The 21,680-nt window shown below is 39.3% G+C and overlaps 1 protein-coding gene across 4 annotated transcripts in view; it reads right to left on the reverse strand.

Moving 5' to 3' along the window:
* Positions 1 to 302: 302 nt before the first annotated feature.
* The window catches only part of arel1 (apoptosis resistant E3 ubiquitin protein ligase 1), a 110,379-nt gene continuing 89,001 nt past the window's right edge, over positions 303 to 21,680 (reverse strand). For 2 of the 4 annotated variants that reach the window (XM_043697104.2, XM_043697105.2), the window contains exons 20-21: positions 6,304 to 6,378; positions 303 to 501 (exon numbers count right to left, since the gene is read on the reverse strand). In XM_043697104.2, the coding sequence (XP_043553039.1) occupies positions 414 to 501; positions 6,304 to 6,378 (163 nt within the window). In that variant the 3' untranslated portion in view covers positions 303 to 413. Of the gene's footprint in view, positions 2,777 to 6,303; positions 6,379 to 11,908; positions 20,270 to 21,680 lie in introns of those variants that run through there. The other 2 variants (XM_043697106.2, XM_043697107.2) reach the window with 2 other exon arrangements.

A 21,680-nucleotide genomic window follows, 5' to 3' on the forward strand; every position in this document is an offset into this window, starting at 1 on the left:
GAATCGACGTTTCAGGCAAGAGCCTTCATCAGGATTCATGTACTTTTCCAACACCACACCCTTGACCCTGAACTACAATATCCCCATTTTGGGTTATGAATGCATAACAGCCAAAGCTCCAGAGCCATGCAATGTCCGAGGTGCTGTCTTTTGAATGAGATGTTAAGTCCAGGATCCCATCTGCCTGATCAGATCAATGTAAAAGACTGCATAACACTTTTTCATAGAATAATAGAGGAAGCATCCCTGCTGTGTTACTAAACTTCAATAACATCACATAATGAAGAAACAGATGCTCTGGTTATAATCAACTTTGTAATTTAAAAAAATGTTGGTGCAATACAGATATATTAGTCTTTAATGCTTGACACAATTGAAGCAGAACTCAAATGCAAAACAACAGTCAAAGCATTTCATGAAGTTCTATAGCAAAAGCCAAATACTGTGGAAATCTGAATTGAAATCAGAAAATGCTGAGACACCCAGCAGGTTTGATAATGTCTGTGGAGACAGAAACAAAGTTAATGTTTCAGGTCTGTAACTATTCTTGAGAGCTACAAAAAAAAGTCATATTATTGAGTGGAATTTGGCATCGAACAGTGAACAGCTCAGCCATTTTAATTGTGAAGTAGAATTACTTAATTGCTCAGATAATTACTTCATAATTCTACTGGGGAACCTGGGGAGGAAGAATTATAAAATGTCACATGATGCACTAGCAATTTAATACACTCAAAATATTATACTCAAAACGGTAATACACATTCAGTTGTTAGAAGACATTATTTTTGCATTGATTGTAGACATCAATAATAATGTTAGCATTTGTTGCCCATTGCTAATTATCCTTGAATTGAATGGCTTGTTAGACCATCTCAGACAACAGTTAAGAGTCAACCACATAGGTGTAGGTCTGGAATCACACATTGACCCGATCAGGTTACAATGGCGTACTCACTATGACCCCTGAAAAATATGACACTTAAGCAAAATGTGGAAATGACTTCAAAGAAAACAATCTGGAGAAGAAATAATTTGAATACTTTCCAAAAATCAGTAAGTGTTAATAATAAAAGTAAAACCTGAATATTAAAGGTAGAGGCTAATTGCAAAAGAAAGCAAAAATGCTTCAATTTCTTTTCAGCGACAAAAACAAAACAAAGTTGATGGATGGAAAAGCAAGGAAGGATGGAAAAGCAAAATCAGTTGATGAAATAGGATGAAATTTTTTGTTGTCTTTGCTCTCCAAAAGGAAAAAAAGGTTGATACATTTTTTCATATTTAAAAATGGATGAAAGAAACAGTAGTAATATAACTCAGTTTCTTTTTTTAAAAAATATGTTGTACTCCTGTGTTCCTCAAAACTGCATGGTACAGGAAAACAAGATCATAACTGCTCTAAGCTAATAGCTTATTGGATCTGAGAAATGTGTAGGCACAAAAATTCCACCAAGTCCACAGGGATTTTGCTTTACTTTTGAAGAAAATGCAATAGTCATGGCTGCAGTAGAATACCATGAAAGCTCTTTAGATGTAAGGATGTTAAAAAATGGGCTGTTTTGCTTCTTCACGTACTATTTATGGCTGAGAAGCCAAAAGGTCAAAGATGAAAGGTAAGTGCAGTAAAACTGAATAATAAAACCAGCTTGAATACATAAAACATAAGATAATCACTGACTGTGTTCTCTCTTCTGCATTCATGAGTGACATCATACAGGTGATCTTAAAGGTGTACAGTATTTGATATCGACATGAGATTTGATAAGGAAACGATAAGTGGAATATTCATCATTGCTCATATCAAGTAGCTTGGGAAAAGGTGCTGATGTTGAAAATCAAAGATGACCATAGGAATTGAACGGTAATAAGAGAATCTCACCAACTTTAAGGGCATTTAAATGGTCATTGGATAGACATAAGGATGAAAATGGAATAGTGTAGAGTAGATGGGCTTCAGATTGGTTTCACAGGTCGGTGCAACATCGAGGGCCAAAGGGCTTATACTGCGCTGTAATGTTTTAGAACAAGCCAAACAGAGACACTCATGAGTATTCTGAGAAGCATGACATTCCAACCGGAACTCTATCAACAAACACATTGAGTTAGACCCCATCTACCATCCCCTGAGAAAAAGAACAGGAAATGACATCACCACAGAAAATGACATCGCCAACCCAAAGAAACCCAAACATATAAATAGAAAACAGGAATTATCAACAGTGCTTCGTCTGGAGGCCCACTGAAGATGTTACCTGGTTGGGTGACAAAATGCCTGGAAATGAACCTTCCAGCTCACATCTACATCCAAAATGTTCTATGTTCTATATGAAAGTCATCTTATTAAAGTGCTTCTGTTCCAATTCCTCCTTTTGATTCTATAAACTGTACAACTCTGATATTTCAGATTCATACATCAATTCTTTTTATCGCATAACAAAAGTTGTACTTTAAAAAACACTTTAATGCATAAATTCCAACAGAGGTATACACGCTATAAATTTCTCCACTCACTGGCGATGTATGAATTTTAGGCCAAGGTAGATATTCTTTGCTGTGCTTAATAACGGCACTCATTTTTTTTTCCAGGGCTAGAGAAAGTTCCCATCCCTCTGAACATCTGAGACCCCGTCACAATGTCAAATTATTGCTTTAATGATTTCACAATTTTTGCTTCCTTTAACCCCTTCCTGGAACTTAAACAAAAAAAAACTGTGGATGCAGGAAATCAGGAACGAGATCAGAAATTGCTGGAAAAATGTCAGGTCTTGCAGCATCTCTGGAGAGAAAGCAGAGTTAAGAACAATTCTGAAGAATGGTCACTGGACCCCTCTGTTCCTGGTTCATTGCTTCATCTCCCATTGCTCCTTTGCGATACATTTCCAGAACTACAGAGGAACCTCGATGATCTGAACAAGATGGGTGGGCACAATTTCATTCAGATAATTATTTGGATAACCAATTTGACCTTAAACAAGGGAAGCCATACTGATCTAATGCTGTGCTCTAACAGATAGTTTGTTTAAATCTATAATTTTGATCAGTTTGCTATTTAAACAAACTAGCCTTTGCATGCTACAAATTGCAGATAAAATGAAGGACTAAATCCATACCATCACATAAATATATGAAATCCTAGTAATAAACAAGATCCCAAACAGTTTCTACTGTCACAAGAACATTTATCAGTTTCCATGAACTCTGTCGAAATAGAAAAACAGAAGTACCGTGTCGTGTATGTATTTACTTTCTCCGTCATTTCTTTTCATGAATGGCCCAGTGAAGTGATGGGAATAAAGCACTTACTTTTGCAAAGGGCTGTGTAACTATCCCTTATGTAAACAGAAAATTGAATCACTGTTGCTTGAGGTGCTTGTATTTCATTGTTTTTGCTAGCATTTTCACATGTTCTTCAGTACAGATAATCTGAATTCACATTCCTCTTTGATGTAACATTTTTATGGCACCTTGAGATCATCTTCAAATAATCCGAAATTCAGAAGATTGATATTCAGATAATCAAGGTTCCTCTGTATTTCTTAAAATAGTGCTACCTGGACCCCACACTACAAACAATAGACTATATGTTGCCCTGCTCTTGCTAACAATGGAGCACAAAGAGGCAAATTATGGACAAGTAGAAAAGCGAAGACTGGCAGAAAAGGATGAGATTTGGAAAATCTGGCACTTATATCTTTTGAATAAAGGAGATTGAGCAGATCATAGTGTACCAAACCATGACAGGCTTGGATAAGACAGAGAAAGAAAACCAGCTGCTATTGCAAGGGCTGGGAGATAGAGGTGTAATGTTTTGGGCATGAGGTGCAGGAAAGATGTGAGGAAGTTAGTTAGTTAGTTCAGCATTTCATGGAGATATACTTGTAAGGCTACAGGGATAAAACAAGAACAGTTTTTGACTGCTTCATAGTTAGCTGGAATAAAGTCAATGGGCTGAGTGACCTCCTTCTGGGCGATAATATCTCTGACTCCAAGTAAGGAGGAAAAATTCTAAGAGAGAGGTAAACCCAATCACGGTTAGTCAAGGAGGTTAGAGGGAATTAAATTTAAAGAAAAAGCATAAGAGGAGGCTGGAGACGGTGATAAACCTGAAGACTGGGAGAAATTCAAAATCCAGCAAAACATAACAAAGACAGAGAAAATAAGCAATGAGTACAAACTAGGTGAGGTACATAAAAACATACGAGTTTCTTTAAATATATAAAAAAGAGAGGAGTCAAAGTGAACTTGAGCCCCTTAGAAAATGAACCAAGGAGACAATTTTGGGGAACAAGGAAATAGCTGAGGAGTTAAACAGATATTTTGCAACAATCTTTACCGAGGAAGATACTTGGAACATTCCATTAATACTAAAGAATCGGGGGAGGAAATTGAATACCATCACCATCACTAAAGTAGTAGTATTAGACAAACTAATGGGGCTAAAAGCAGATAAGTTCCATAGCCCCAACAGCTTGCATCCTAGTTTTATGTCATCAGCAAATCCTAAGTGGAAAGGCAGTTTGTGAGGGATTGAGTTTACAGAGAAATATTTATAGATTATGTAAGTGAGCAAAACGTTGGAAAATGGAGTATAATGAGGGATAGTGTGAAGTTGGAATTTAGAAATGGAGAACAAAAGAACACACTATTTAAATGGAGAGTAATTGCAGAAAACTGCAACACAAAAGGCACTTGGGGGTACTTGTACACAAAGTACAGAAATCTAGCACACAGATGCAGCAGATAATCAGGAAGGCTAATGGAATGTTGGCCCTTATTTCAAGGATGTTTAAGGATAACAGTAGGGACGTCTTACTGCAATTGTACAAGGTGCTGGTGAAACCACACCTGGAATACTGTCAGCAGTTTGGCCCTCTTATTTAAAGAAACATTTAAAATATCATTACGTTGGAGGTATTATCGCCAGGGAGCTTATGGCCTAGTAGTATTATTGCTGGACTATGCCATTCCTAATGAAGGGCTTTTGCCCGAAACATCGATATTCCTGCTGCCTGATCTGCTGTGCTTTTCTAGCACCACTCTAATCTTGACTATTAATCCAGTCAGGTAATGTTCTGGGGACCAGAGTTTGAATCCCACCATGGCAGATGGTGGAATTTGAATTCAAGGAGAATCTGGAATTAAGGGTGTCATGATGACCACAAAATCATAGCTAATAATCAGAAATACCCATCTGGTTTGCTAATGTTCTTCAGGGAAGAAAATCTGCCATCCTTACACTGTCTGGTATACATGTGACTCCAGACCCACAGCAATGTGGTTGACTTATTTCCCTCTGGGCAATTAGGGATGGGCAATAAAGGCTGGCCTAACCAGTGACATTCTCATCCTGTGAATGAATTTTTAAAAAAAAGTTCAGAGAAGGTTGAAGGTGGACAGGCTGGGGCTTTTTTTTTCCCCCTCAAGCGAGGGAGGCTGAGGGGTGACCTTATAGAGGTTTACAAAATTATGAGGGACAGAGATAAGATGAATAGTTAAGGCTTACTTCCAGAGGTAGGGGAGTCCAAAACTAGAGGGTATAGGTTTAAGGTGTGAGGAGAATGATTTAAAAAGGGACCTCAGGGGCAATTTTTTCACACAGGGGTGGTGATGTATGGAATGAGTTGCCAGAGGAAGTGGTCATAGTAGGTACAATTACATTTTAAAGACATTTGGACAGGTACATGAACAGGAAAGATTTAGAGGGGTTTGTACCAAACACAGGCACATAGAATCCCTGAAATCCCTGATTGGAATGGATGAGTTGGGCCAAAGGGTCTATTTCTGTGCCGTATGACTTATGACTCTAAGTTTTACTTGTATAATCCCCGCTATGTCAGAATTGTGTTATGAGTAAAGGCTAAACAGGTCGGGACTCTAAATCACTGGAGTTTAGAACAAGAGGTGCTCTTAATGAAACACATCGGATTCTTAAGGGGCAGAGTAGGGTAAATGTTGAGAGCCTATTTCCCCTCGGGGACAACCTAGGACCAGAGGGACATAGTCTTAAACTGGAATCCCTTCTTCTGAGACTGAGATGAGGAGAAATTGCTTCTCTCAGAGGGTTGAGTGTCTTTGGAACTCTTTGCCACACATGGTGTGGTCAGAGTCTGTGTGTATATTTAAGGCTGAGATAGATTCTTGATTTACAGGGGAAATCAAGAGTTCAAGGAAAGTTCAGGAAAGTGGATGTGAGAAATGTCAGATCAGCCATGATCCTACTGAATGGCAGAGCAGGCTCAAGGGGCCAAATGACCTACTTTGGTTTCTATTTCTTATGGTCTGATAAAAAAGTGTCATACACACCTCAGTCCTTGAAGTCCAATCACACCCCTCATCCTAACTGCCTTTATATCTTTCCGTGGGGAAAATAGAGGGGACCTAAGAAGGGGTGGAGACAAGAAAAAGTGTTACTGTCGTCCAGTGATTTTTAGCATCTGTTAATGGGACAATTTGTTACCAGGAGAAAGTGAGGACTGCAGATGCTGGAGATCCGAGCTGAAAAATGTGTTGCTAGAAAAGCGCAGCAGGTCAGGCAGCATCAAAGGAGCAGGAGAATCGATGTTTCGAGCATAAGCCTGAAGAAGGGCTTATGCCCGAAACGTCGATTCTCCTGCTTCTTTGATGCTGCCTGACCTGCTGCGCTTTTCCAGCAACACATTTTTCAATTTGTTAACAGTTATAATTGATATAATAGCAGAGCATTCAAATTCACATGAAATAAACAAATAGAGTAGACATGGCTCCGTGAGGGGAAAGTTATTTATTATAGTTATTTGAAGTAGTAACAAGCAGAATAGATAGGCCAAATGGCCTACTTCAGCTCCTATATCATATGGAATTATGATCTTCAACCACTTGAATAACCTTCCTTCCCTGAAGACAGAAGTGGAGAGGTTTGCTGATGATCAGACAATGTTAAGCACTACTTGAAACTCCTCAGATGCGAAAGCAGTCTGTAACCAAATGAAGCAAGACTTGGACCATAACCAGGCTGACAAATGCAAGTTACATTCACATGAAACAAGTGTCAGAACAGAGAATCCATCTATTATCTCTCAACATTCAATTACATTACCATTTGCTGAATCTCTCATTATCAATGTCACGGGGCCACCATTAATGAGAAAGTGGGCAAGTTGTATAAATATTATGGCTAGAAGAGTGGGCTTGATGTAAGGAATTCTGCAGTGAGTAACTCACCTCCCAACTTCCAAAACCCGTCCACCATCTACAAGGTAAAAGTCAGGACTATGATGGAATACTTCTCTATTGCCTGGATGAGTGCAGCTCCAACACCACCAAAACAGCCCACTTTGTTGGCACCACATCTACAAACATTCACTCCCTTCACTACTAATGCATAGTAACTGTTGTGTGTGCCATTTATTAAATGATGTAGAGATGCTGGTGTTGGACTGGGGTGGACAAAGTCAGAAGTCACACAACACCAGGTTATAATCCAGCAGGTTTGTTTGAAATCACAAGCTTTCAGAGTGTTGCTCCTTCATCAAGTGAACATGGTGACATGTGACTTCTGAATTTAGAAAATGCACTGCAGTGTCTGACATTAGACCACAAATTCATTGACAGACTGTTTCAAGCTATGTGTACTAACTGGAGAGTGACCCATATTTCATCAGTGCTCCACTATCCTTGCCCAAACTGTCCAGCAGAATCATAGTGCATATCATCTTATCTAGGATTGTCAAGTGTCGAGAAATATAGCAAGATTTTTGCTTTGTTTTGTCAAATTTTCATGCAACACCAACGGGTAAGGAAACATGAACTCCAGCTCAACGTCTGCAAGGTAACGTAAGGAAAGCAAGTTTTAACTGTCTTGTCAAGCAACCAATTGCCTAACTATTCTAAAGCACATGGATATTATTATTCAAAGACAAAGGAGAACGGAAGAGATGCATGACCAACAACCAGGTAGAGAACCATCAGAACTATATATTGGGCAGCTAGTGCTCATCAGAAATACATTCACAATTACTTGGATATCAGCAAAAGGTTCTATAACATGCACTTAGTCCAAATAATACAATGTTAATATGGATCATGGTTCTACATTGCCAAGAAACAAAAGCCTGATCAAACCAATCTTTGACATGCCAATCGAGCACAAAAAAGTGAGGAAGAAAATGGAGATAATTGTATATGATCTGGAGCGATAACAAACTGCAGCAGGGCAACCAAGAGCAAATGGGACCAACACATACCTCTCAATATTGGTATACGATCATCAGATCAAATGACCGGTCAAACCTTTAAAATATTACACTGAAGGTTGAATTGTTAAGCGTGTCAACTCGGTTTTTATCTGTTTTATATGAGATAAAATTAGATTAGATTCCCTACAGCATGGAAACAGGCCCTTCGGCCCAACAAGTCCACACCGACCCTCAGACGAATAACCACCCAGACCCATTCCCCAACCTTATAATTACCCCTGACGAATGCACCTAACACTATGGGCAATTTAGCATGGCCAATTCACCTGAACTGCAAAATTTTGGACTGTGGGAGAAAACTGGAGCACCCGGAGGAAACCCATACGGACATGGGAAGAATGCGCAAACTCCACAGAGTCACCCAAGGCAGAAATCGAACTTGGGTCCCCGGTGCTGTAAGGCAGCGGTGCTAACCTCTGAGCCACCATGCCGCAAAATAGTTATTTAATTGACAACCCTGGCCTATTTATAACCATGTACACATTTAGGATTTTTTTTCCTTCTGGATAGAGGAGGATGTGTTACATCACAAAATGAGCAGCAAGTATACCGTTAAGAAACATGCTCATGATATCATCACAATATCATAGACGATGAGATATATCAAAGATTGAGGGTATTCAGGTCACAGGCTCCATCTTAACAAAGACCACTTGGAAAATGACACACTGATAAGTAAGTATGATTTGTAACCAAACATCTCAATAGTCATGCTTTCTTTTCTTCATTTGCTAATTTTCTCCCACCCTTAGATGGCATTGGGGCTGGTGAGTTGTTCAGCATAGACTCAAGGGACTCCCAGCCTGTAGGTGAAGCCTGGCCAAAGATGAAGACCAGCAACTTGTCTGCTTTTATTTTTTTCCTCTTTCTATGCTTTAAAAGTTTAGCATTACAGTTCTCTAACTTTATTTCTTTATTCTTCTAACTTATACTTAATATTTTGTACCTAGACACCTTTGTACCTAAGATGGCAGCAGAAATGGTGACTTTGTGGACTTTTCAGTGTACTCCTGTATCTCTGTACTTCAGTACAGAGACAATAAAACCTAATTCTATTAGACACTGAAGTACCTATGCCTTTTTTAAAAATTCACTCACAGCTCAGGGCGTTGCTTACTAGGCAGCATTTATTGCCCATCCCTAATTTGTTGATAGCAGTTAAGAGTCAACCACATTGCTATGGGTCTGGAATCACATGTAGGCCAGACCAGGTAAGGACATCAATTTCTTTTCCTAAAGGACATTAGTGAACCAGATGGGTTTTTCCAACAATTATCAATAGATTTATAATTATTATTAGACTCTTAATTCCAGATTTTATATTGAATTCAAATTCCACCATCTGGGCACCGAGGTTTGAACTGAGGTCCCCAGAACATTACCAGGGTCTCTGGATTGACAGTCCAGTTGTAGCACCACCAGGCCATCACTCCCCTTGTTGTGATGTATTCATACATACCAGGATCTGTAATGAACGCTCTTGGAATCTTTCAGTACCACATTACGAGTTCTTACATAATGGGAATTTACGAAATCATTGCCTCAATGGGTACAATAACCTCCCTAAACCACAGGTCTACTTTATGGTTACAGATCAGGTTGTAGCAGTTGTGGTTGGTAATGTGCTGTTAGAGGAACCTTGAGAGTTGCTGGTAGCATAGAACATACAACAATATAGTGCAAGAATAAGCCCTTTGGCCCTCGATGTTGCGCCAAGCGTGGTGGAAATATGCCTGCGTTAGTAACCCATAACCCCAGATTAATGTTTTGGGGACATGGGTTCAAATCTCACTACAGCAGATGGTGAAATTTGAATTTAATGAAATTCTAGAGTTGAAAATTAGTTTAATGTGACCATTGTCAATTGTTGTTACAAACCCATTCAGTTCTCTGCCCTTTATAGAAGTAATTTGATCTTCTTGTCTGAATTACATGTGAATCCAGACTCTCAACAATGTGGTTGACTCTCAGCTGCCCTCCAGGCAATTAGGGTTGAGAAATAACTGTTGGCCTAACCAGCGGTACCCACTTCCCAGATATGAATAAAACAATTGTCCCAAACCTTGGCTCACCAACCAACTTAGATCCTACTTATTCAATCATATTTGACATTTACAGCTCATGGATCCTGCTGTGCAATTGCCAATGAGCAAATTAATCTTTATAGTCAGCTCTGAACAATTATAGAAACATTGAATCTTATTGGAGCTATTCCAGTCCTTTGAAAGAACCATCCAACTCCTTCTCTATGCCCATTTTCTCTCTGTTGCCCTGGAAATGTTTTCTTTTGTGAGTTACTATTACATTTGCTTCATTATTCTTTCAAAGTATGTGCAATCTAAATCATAGCTTCTATCACTATAAACAATTTATGCACACAGCTTTCCTGGTCTCCTTACAAGCCAGGAAATCTCAACTACTCTAGTATGATTCGATTACACTGGAGTTTTTTTTTTAAAACTCTTTTTATAGTTCTCAACCTGCTAATATTCATTAGGAATTCATAACCATTGGCCTCCTTCATAAACCAGGATGCTGTCATATTCATTTATAAATTAGTCATGAAGTTTGTAAATATTTGAAACTCATGTTAAGACTGCCTCTGCAGCTGTACCCAGGAGACTAAACAAACTTTACAATATATGTAATAAGTTGAATAAGGCCAAAAGGTGGCTTTTTAAAATTTTTGTATTGTGCCTGATTTAAAAAGGCAGCTCGCTGACCAACACAGAACAAAAATGCTTCACATTTGCCAATGCTACAGAATGAACATCTGGCTCCAGTGTGTTGGAAGAACTTACACATGGCTCAAGTTTGTTGCCCTAATATTGTAAGCGTTCAAGTACGGTGGTGCACAACAGACTTGTGCACCATTACTTAATACAAATGCTTCCGACATTCTAACTATGAAGCTGACTTCCCCTCCGGGCTACGCAAAGAAGTTTGTGTGAGCTCTCTCTGCTTTGAGTTGCTTCTCCATTTTAACACCTCACTTCAGGTCTGAAGATCATATACAAACTACAGGAAGCACTGGATTTCTTAACACTGAAGGAATTCTAGAAATATGAAACAGAATTGTTTGGAAACATGTTTGATAGGTCACAAGCTTAAACCACATTGGGACTGCATACCCGTTGAACACAAAGAATGCACTCCCTTTGCATCGGCACAGTGAGAAGATTCAATTTGCAGCTTATCCATTGGGTACAGGCCGCAGTTCAAAAGCAATAGAAAGATGAGAGAAGATGAATATGCCTTAGATATTGAATAGAGGTTAGTGGTGATATGGGCTTTGCTATCCTAAATTAAATAGCTGAAAATCAATACTGTTGACCCCAAATGCAGATGGAACAAATTTTACTAATTTTTTTAAAACACTGGCATCCTTCTGCATAGCAACTAAATGATTTCTGAGACCGTTGCTCGTTGACAATATGGAATCCAGGGAAACTTACAGTGTTTGATAGCTAATCTATTCTGCCTTACAAGTCACCTTACATATCCTTTATGTGAATAGGGATATTAAAAGATTGCAAAGTTAACTGCTGTTTGCTTCATTTCTGGTCATTTCAAAAGCAGAAAAAAAATACCTGGTTCTCACTTCTAAAAGATTCTGTAAAATGTCAACAAATCATGTCAACAAATGAACAAAGCATGGCATCTGGACTATAATGGAGGCTGTCAAAACTTTTATAAACATAGATAAAATGTTTAATATTTCCTTGTTACACCACATTGTTGAATTTCAGAAAAGGATTCCAAAAAGTGATAAAAAGACCACACCACATTAATTTAGCTACTTTTAATCATAAACAGTATAAATATTTGAAAATGATAAACCAAGAGCATCCATACCATCAAGCATTGCAAACAGGATTCAAAATATAAAAATCTTAACCAGACAAAGAGATAACATTCAGTTCACAGCCAAACACCATTGAGCTGGATTATTTACTTGGTATTTAATTAAAACCATCTGAGTCTAGCAATACTAATGAAGTGTGTGAGAACATTTACTTTGAAATGATCAACACATGATTCAGTGCATTCTGTAAGCAAAGTTCAGTTTAAGCTTATTTACTTTTTCCCTTTGCACATTCTCCAAGATCACCTTCTTATTAATAACAGTAATGAATGGAACTGTGCTACTGGTCTTGCTGCCAAAATAGTCACTGCATCAGTTATATAGCACTACACTCTCACTCAAGACCATCTTATGAAAGTTGATTTGTAATGAAGCTCTGGAATGGCCAAAACCAACATTAAAAAAAACTCTGGCATTCGCAAAGTGAGCAAGAATCAGATCAAATGTGTTTCTGTGAACAACAATGCCTTCATTTGTTAAATACTTCTGTGATCTAGGACAAGAAAGTCCCACAGACTACACAACTTGCTAGCATTTTTTTAATGCTGCAACAAAAAAAAACAAATTCTATATTCAAGTTGAACTCAACACTGATGTGCTGAAAATGTCTGCTCAATCTGTTTTGAAAAAGACAAAATGGTACAAAAGGTGCTAGCCAGCAAATATATGTCAGCTGCCTGTCGTCTAAGCATGTCTGCAATGAGTGTGATAGATTAAGACAGAAGACTCCTACACTTCATAAAACAGTTCACCAACAGAAGAAACCCATGAATTGTTAAGTAAAAGCAGAAATTACTGGAAGTACACAGCTAGTCTGTTAGCATCTGTAAAGACGAAAAAAACAAATTGACATTTCAGATATAGATTCTACATCATAACTTGAAAGTGAGACTGTATTATCTTACAGTCTGGAAAAATATTCCCAATCAAAAAGTCTCCTTTTGCATCTGCTGACAGACTTGCTGTGTATCTCTTGAACTTTGTTTTTTTTATTTAACAATTGCACTTTCTTATGTCAAATCACAGTGGAATACACACAGGGGCACGTAGTTTCCATTCAAGTTGGAATCCTGATACTAATGACTCCCAATAAAGAAATGCCACACAGCAATTTTTTAAAATCATGCCACACACCTCCATTAGTGTATCTATGCACTTCAAAGGCTTTTCTTTCAGAATGAATTAAAAGCTGTCAAAAAAACTTCATGTTACGAACTAAAGGATTTTGATAAAAATAAATTACAATTTTAATTTAAATGTCCTTCTTGGACATTTTTAACTTGTCTGCATTTCAGCTGGCAGTAATGTGTCCACATTGGTAGGAAATGTCTGCTCAGTATCTGTTCACAGTAATAAATGTCTCCACTCAGTAACTGGAAAACATCTGCTATGAAACATTTTAAAAATACAGAATTGATAAAATGTTAATTATTAAGTAGTCTAATTAATTTGACTTTTCCTACCTATGTCTTCTCCTTGTTTTCAGCAATAAATGAAAAAGAATCAGAAGACCACAACTTGATGTTGTGACAACTTTGAAAAGCAATTGATTATCCTTTCACTGTTACACACTCTCATTTTAATGCTGGAGCCTTCCGACACCTGTGCCTCTTATCCTTCTCATTATACACAGTCATAACATTGGAAAAGCTTCCCTCTGGCACTCTTCCTCAAAGTCTTTTACAAATCCTTTCACCACCCATAGCCGCCTGCTTACCACACACTCTCATCTCCAAATCTATTTCCAGATATTTAAAATGACTGATATAAATGATTGGTTGAAACACCCACACAATCCCCCTAAAAGGGGTAAAAGTACTGTGTGCATATGTATAAACACTAAGAAACATACTTACAAAATGTAAAGAAAATGCAAGGCAACTTACCAGTATACAATCTCTATACCTTGGTTATTAATTGTTAATATTTAGCTGCTTTCCTGTTGAATTTATAATAGTTGGTTTAAGCAGCAAAGTCACAGTCAGTTCAGCTATGTAGAGTGTCAAGACAGTAAGGCAAGGCTGGATGGTCTTTACTTCAGCTATGAGAGTAATAGGTAAAACTGATCAGTTAATGGCATGGATTGACACATGAAAACAGGATATTGTTGCCATTGCAGAAGCATGTCTGAGGGAAGAGCAGGACTGGCAACTCAATATTCTGGGCTATAGGATCTTTAGATGAGACAGAGGAGGGTGTAAAAAGGGTAGTGGAGGAGCACTATTGATTAAGGAGTCGATTACTGTAAGGAGAGATGATATCTTGGAATGTCCTCAAATGAGACTTTGTGGATAGAATTTAGGAATAATAAGGGGGCAGCCACTTTATTCTGAGTGTATTATATGCCTCCAAAAGGGTCAGCAGGAAATAGTACAGCAAATATGCAAACAGTTCACAGAGGTGTGCAAGAATAATAATCGGATAATTATATACTTGGGATTTCAACTTTGCCAACATAAATTGGGATAGTCATAGTATTAAGCATTTAGAGGGGGTAGACTTTTTGAAATGTATCCTGGGATTTTATTTTTAATCAATATGTAGAAAACTCAAGGGACGGCGCAGTGCTGGATCTGTTTCATGTGAAAGAAGCTGGACAAGTGTCCGATGAAGCAGTAGGGACACATTTTAGTGAAAGCGATCACAACATAGCACAGCTCAATTTTGTTCTGGACAGTTGACTGGGAACACCTCCTTATGGGTAAGTTTACCGTGGAGCAGTGGGGTCAATCATAAAGGAGCGAGGAAGAGTACAGATCCAACATGTATCCTTTAGAGGGAAACGTAGGAGCAATAAGTTCAGAAAACCCTGGATGTCTTGGACAATTCTGGACTGGATGTGGAAGGGGAGTAAGAGCAAGTTCAAAGGGAGCAATTCAGCTGTGGCCCAAGAGGAATAAAAGAAAGCAGGAGGGAATTTAAAGGAATTAAAAGAGCAAAAATGGGGTATGAAAAAGAACTTGTCAACAGAATACCAAAAATCCTCAGATATTTTATAAATACATTAAAGTGAAGGGGTTAACCAGGGAAAGTGTAGACCCCATTAGGGACAAAAGGGGGCAATGTGTGCGTGAATCCACAGGATATTGGAAGGGTGTTAAATGAATACTTCTGTTCAGTCTTCATTCTGGAAAAGGAGAACATAGGTACAGAATTCAGGAAAAGGGTTGTGAGGAAATTGCACTGTTTGAGATAGGAAGTGGGGAGATATTAGAGACTCTGTCGGACTTTAAAAAGGACAAATCCTCTGGCCTAAATGAACTGCATCCCAGGCTGCTGTGGGAGGTGAGGCAGGAAACTGCAGAGGCTCTGACACAAATTTTTTATTCCTTTCTGTCCATGGGGGTGGGGGGGTGGGGGGAGGTGGGGGAGTGCCAGAGGACTGGAGGACGGTTAATGCAGTTTCACTTTTCAAGAACAATGGTAGAGATAAACCAGGAAATTACAGACTGGTGAGTCTCACATCATGGTAAGGAAATTATTGGAGAAAATTCTGAGGAGTAAAATAATACCCACTTAGGGTTAATTACAGATAGTCAGCATGACTTTGTCTGAGGGAGGCCTAACAAATTTGTTAGAACATCTTAAAAATGTGATCAAGTGTGTGGATGAGGGAAGTTCAGATGATGTAGTTTATATGATTTTTAGCAAAGCTTTTGACAAGGTTGCACGGGTAGACTGATTGAGAAGGTTAAAGCACATCAAATTGGGGGAAACTTGATGAGATGGATCAGAAACTGACTTAGTAAAAGGACACAAAGGGTTGTGTTAGAAAACTGCTCAAGTGGCTAGGCTAGTGTCCAGCGGTATATCACAAGGATCAGTTCTGAGACCCGTATTGATTGTTATATACATAAACGATACAGATGAAAATGTGGTGGGACTGTTAAGCAAGTTTGAAGATGACACCATGATTGATTAATAGCAAAAAAAAGATGGTTGTAAGTTTCAGGAAGATATAGACATGTTGGTCAGATGGTACTTACCCTTGCTAAGTGTAAGGCAATGCACTTTGGAGGAAGAAGCAAGATGAGGGAGTATTTAAATGAATGACGGGACACTGGATAGGTTAGAGGAACAGAGGGATCCTGGGTATTTATTCATAGATCCCTGAAGTTGGCAGAGCATGTGCATAGGATAGTTAAGGTAGCATCTGAGAGACTTGCCTTCAACAATTGTGGCATTGAATATAGAAGCAAGGAGGTAACGTTGGAGTTGTACAGAGCATTGATTAGGCACAGCTGGAGTACAGTCTGTAGCTCTGGTCACCTCACTACAGGAACAAAACGATTGCACTAGAGGTGGTACAGAGGATGTTCACCAAGATGTTGCCGAAAATGGAGAAACTGAGCTTTAAAGAGAGACTAGATAGGCTTGGATTGTTTTCTTTAGAGCAGAGAAGACTGAGGGGAGACATGATTGATGTGTATAAGATTATGAGGGGTGTGTACAGAGTAGGTAGACAGCAGCTGGTTGAGGAGGTCAATCGCGATAGGACAGAGTTTCAGGGTAAGGGGCAAGGGAAAAAAAAACTTTTTCATTCAGCAGGTAGTGAGAATTTGGAAGGTAGTGGAGGCTGAAAACCTTAGAATATGGGACAAGTGCAGGAAATTGGGATTAGCGCACCCTTATAGTGGCAGTTACGTTGGTGCAGACTTGATCAGCCAAAGAACCTTTTCTGCACTGTACGAGTTTATGAATTCAGTTAAACATGCTTTAAAAATTGCTGAATTTTGCAATGAGCTTTTGCTTTTACGTTAGCTCCACCTTTCATATAACAGCTTTGTGATTTAATCCTGTTTAATGTAGTTTAGCTAGTAAACTAAAGTTTGCATTAAAAACAATGGTACTTTTATATGAGGAAGAAGAAAGACAGTGTATGGAATCTATTGACATAAATGAACTCAAAGATTACACTCGAGGGAGCTTTAGCATGTAGTAGCTGTCTTAAATGCACTGTCTCTCATAACAAACTATCGTGGTAGTAAAAGAATCCCCTGAACTACGCACAGAACAACCTCGATTGCCCAAATGAGACGGGGTGGGAAGTATTTTGTTTGGATAACTGATTGTTCGGATAATGTTTTTATGGGCCTTTGAGAGCTTGTTCAGATAATCCGAAATTTAGATAATTGATGTTTGGAAAACTGAGGTTGTTCTGTACAACTTCCTGCCCAGTTTAACCTAACAAAATTCTACTTTGAAAGTATTTCTGCATTTTACTTCCAGGAAGACGCAACTCATTTTTGCAAGGTCACTTCTGGGTTTTGTCTCAATCATATTCTTGCTACAATTAATTCCTGCAGTTCAAGTTGAGAGTCACGAACCAACCTGATACTAAAGGAAAAAGAAATGGTCAGATGTTCTTCCACTTTTCTTTGAAGTTAGTTTTGCCCTTAACACTCAATTCACACTTGTAAGTTTAGCATCATTCTGAAGCTGTGCTCTAACTTCAAATTTCCATTTAAATGCAGAATTTGCTGCGATAGTCTTGTCTCACTGCATCAAACACTCAGGAGCAGATCATAATAATTCCCTCGTCCATTCAAAATCTCACCCAAAGTGCAACACAGTAGCTTGCATTTAGCTGCCTGAAGAACTGTATTAAAAGTTAAAACCCTGGATAAATCAGATCTGTATTTGTAATAACTCCATAATTATTCCCACAAAATGGACTCTTCATAAGAATGAGCCCTGTGAAATTCTAAATCATTCGTACCTTCAGATCATCAGAGAGGCTGAAAGTGCCACATTGATACAGCAGCGCAATCATTTTAACTTAGAGACTCTTTCAGCACTTTTCAAAGCCAATGTTACAAGTTTGTAAGAACTGTTCAAAACAGTGCGAAGATTTAATAAAAAGCAAGCAATGATAGGGAGTGAAAGTAGTTTGAAAGCAGAAGTCCTTTTCACTTCATAAGGTGCATGATTTTAAAAAAACTATTTTCAATAGGAAAGCATTCATTTCAGCGAACCAACTCACCTGACATATTAGCAGAGGCTCTAATGTGGAACGTAAAGTTGCTATAGCTTGCTTCTACTTTAACAATTTTGTTGTTCCTTTAAGCAACCATTTTAATTTGCAAACTGATGACATTAAACAGTACCATTCAAACTCTGGTTACTCACTGTCAAGAAGACATCAAATTCCAACAAAAACAAAATAACAAGTGAATGCTTCTCACAAGCTCTAAAAACCAAATGCATTTAATTACTGTGACATGATTGAGGAATATAATAGAAATATAAAAGAAGGAAGGCCATAACTCTACTTCTAGGTGTGCAATAAGAAGCCAAGTTACAATAAGTGCTGTGAACTACAAATATGCTTCGATTGTTTACAGTCACAACCTTCTTTGCTCCCTAACCTGTATGAGAATATCTGGATTGAAAGTTTGCCATGAGCGTGTAGAGGAATGCAGATGATAGGTTTTTTTTGACAGACAATGGACGTGGGAAGATTCATGGTCCGTATGAACTACATCCCTCCTTATTACTGGTATTTGAGTGGATGATTAAAATCAGGCCATAACAAAGAAAAAAAAACCCTGATTTGAAGTCTACTTTTGTTTTCTGTAGACAATACAAGCATAATCTTAGCTGAGATCTGAAACCAGAGACAAACACAGTCACCACCCTCTGTACTTCAGCTTGTGATATCCCTGTAGTAATAAAAAGGCAAGATCCATGCGGTCCAGCTGGCTTCCAGTTGCACTGTGAAACCTGCCTTTAAAACAGCATTTTACTCACATTAGACAACCCACAAAATAATTACTAACTTCCAACTAGAATCATCTGTATATACCACAACCTGACATAACATGCATCAGCTTAATCTCAACCACGTAAAATAATCAATTCTTTGAAGGAAGTCCTCATGACAAGGCTCCTAATAACAACCTCTTCAGAAAGTATTTAACATATAACTGAGAATTAGAAGTACTTATTTTCTATCGCTAGTGATCTTAGATTTTTCTGTGAATGTTATATGGTACTGTATTTACTATTGGAGACCTTTCGTGCTCCCACGTTCGATCCCACTCATTGGTGATCAACTCATTCTTTGTCTACTTCACTATCTTAATTATGGAGTATAATCCCGAAAGTTGTGAATTCTGATGAAAGTTCATTGCCGTGAAATGTTCACTCTGTTGCTCTCTCCGGAGATGCTAAGTTCTTTCCAGTATTCTGTTCTTACTTCACATTCCCAACATCTGTACTTCAACTTTACTAACAGTCAAACTGGAAATATAAGTGAAATATGAACTGAAAACAGTGCCTCCCTTTTGAAAGTCTGAGATTGGCTGGCACCCGTCTCAGTGGTTCAGCAAATGATGCAGCTTATGGAAAAAATGCAATTATTTGAAGGTTTGAGATGTGCTGTGACAGTCATTAATCAAGGAGGAGGCCAGCAGTGAGGCTATAGTTCAATGAACAGGACAATCTAGAAGACAGGTCTTAGAATCTGGCATTGCTTTTGGTTTCTTTCACAGTTGAGTGCCCTGTACCAAGGTCAGTGCAAAATCATAAAAAACTCTCAATGGCTTGCAGTTGCAAGTCAACGTACCAACTCCTTTTCAGTGTGTGCTCAAAATGCTGTTTGACAAAGAATATTGTGTGCTCCAGGAGCAAATTGACACGGAGCTTGAGTGGCTGCTTGCAAACATTCAAAGTTTTTCTACTTTCTGACAAACCAATCAGATAATCAAATCTTGAAAACAATCTCCCCAGACAGAGTCATTTGTAAATCAGACAAATATGCAGAAGACTGATGCTGATCACGGAACCTGAAAAACATTCCCCTTCATTTTGGAATGAAGTGTTTGTATGTAATGTTGGCATTACGGTGGAGTTTGGAAAATGTTGACTGGAGCATGCTGATCATCTCACCATCTTTCAGCAACTGAACAATCAGATTGGAATACCATTGCTCAATCCATTTCTGTCTTGGAAGTGGCAGACAAATGGGCAAACCATGTCAATCTTAACTTCGCAGTCCCTGGACCCTGTATTTTTCGCAGCATACCAGAGGATAGTTTCACTTTGTCATGTCCCAAAGCCTCATGATTACAGCATTCCAAATCCTTCACTGCCTTCATTAATAGCCAGTTTCAGCATTTTGTGCAGTTCTTCGTAGGAATCATAAGTAGGAAGGCACAACTGGTTAAAGCTGGATATGGATAAAGAGAATTGGTCAATACAAAAATCAGGAACTGGAAACTGGCCTCAGTAATGGTAGCTATGAAACTATCATTAAAAGAAAAAAAACATTTGGCTTGTCCTTAGGAGATCTGTTTTCCTTATCTGGTGTGGCCAACATGTTTGGTGCACCAATCTGTACACCACTGAAGCCAGGCGCCAACTCACAGACACCTCCTTCTACTGCCCCCTCGACCATAACCTCACCTCTCATCACCAAATCATCTCCCAGACCATTCACAACCTCATCATCTCAGTGGATCTCCCATCCATAAATTCCAACCTCACAGTCTTGGAACCCCACACCATCCAGTTCTACCCCTTACCCAAAATTCACAATCCTGACTGCCCCGGTTGACCCATTGTCTCAGCCTGTTCCACGGAACTTATTGCCTCATATCTTGACACTGTCCTGTCCCTCTTAGTCCAGGAACTCCCAACATACATTTGGGACACCACCCACACCCTCTACCTCCTCCATGACTCGTTTCCCTGGCCCCCAACACCTCATCTTCAGAATGGACATCTAGTCCCTATACAAGTCCACCTGCCAAGGCAAAGGCCTCCAAGCCTTCTGTTTCTTCCTCTCCCGCTGACCCAACCAGTATTCCTTCACCGAGACACACATTTGATTGGCTAAACTGGTCCTCACCATCAACAACTCCTTCGAATCCTCCCACTTCCTTCAGACCAAAAAGGGTAGCCAGGGGCACCTACATAGGCCCCAGCTATGCCTGCCTCTTCATCTGATACATGGTTATACTCAATCCTGCATAGTTACAATGGTACTATTCCTCACCTTTTCCTCCGCTGCACTGATGACTGTATCGGCGCCACCTTATGCTCCCATGGGGAGGTTAAACAGTTCATCAACTTCACGAACACCTTCAACCCTGACCTCAAGTTCACCTGGACCATCTCGGACACCTCCCTCCCCTTCACTCCTGGCACCTTCCCTTGCCACCACAAGAGATGTAAAACCTGTGCCCACACCACCCCCTCCATCCAAGGCCCCAAAGAATCCTTCCACATCCGAGATCTTCCTGCACATCCAAACACCTCATCTACCACGTCCATTGTACTCGATGTGGTCTCTACACTGGGGAGACAAGGCGCCAACTTGTGGAACGTTTCAGACTACGTCTCTGGAACACACACACCAAACAACTCCACCATCCTGGGCATCCTCCACTGTAAAATCCTCGCCACCTGGCGCCTGGAGGAAGATCACCTCATCTTCTGCCTTGGGACCCTCCTACCAAACGGCAATGATGATTTCACCATTTTCCTCATCTCCCCTCCCCCACCTCATCCCAGATTCAACCCTCCAACTCAGCACCGCCCTCTTGACCTGTCCTACCTGTCAATCTTCCTTCCCACCT

This window comes from Chiloscyllium plagiosum, unplaced genomic scaffold, assembly GCF_037043375.1.
Source record: "Chiloscyllium plagiosum isolate Xiang-an unplaced genomic scaffold, Cpla_swu_hap1 HiC_scaffold_8, whole genome shotgun sequence".
Taxonomy (NCBI): Eukaryota; Metazoa; Chordata; class Chondrichthyes; order Orectolobiformes; family Hemiscylliidae; genus Chiloscyllium; species Chiloscyllium plagiosum.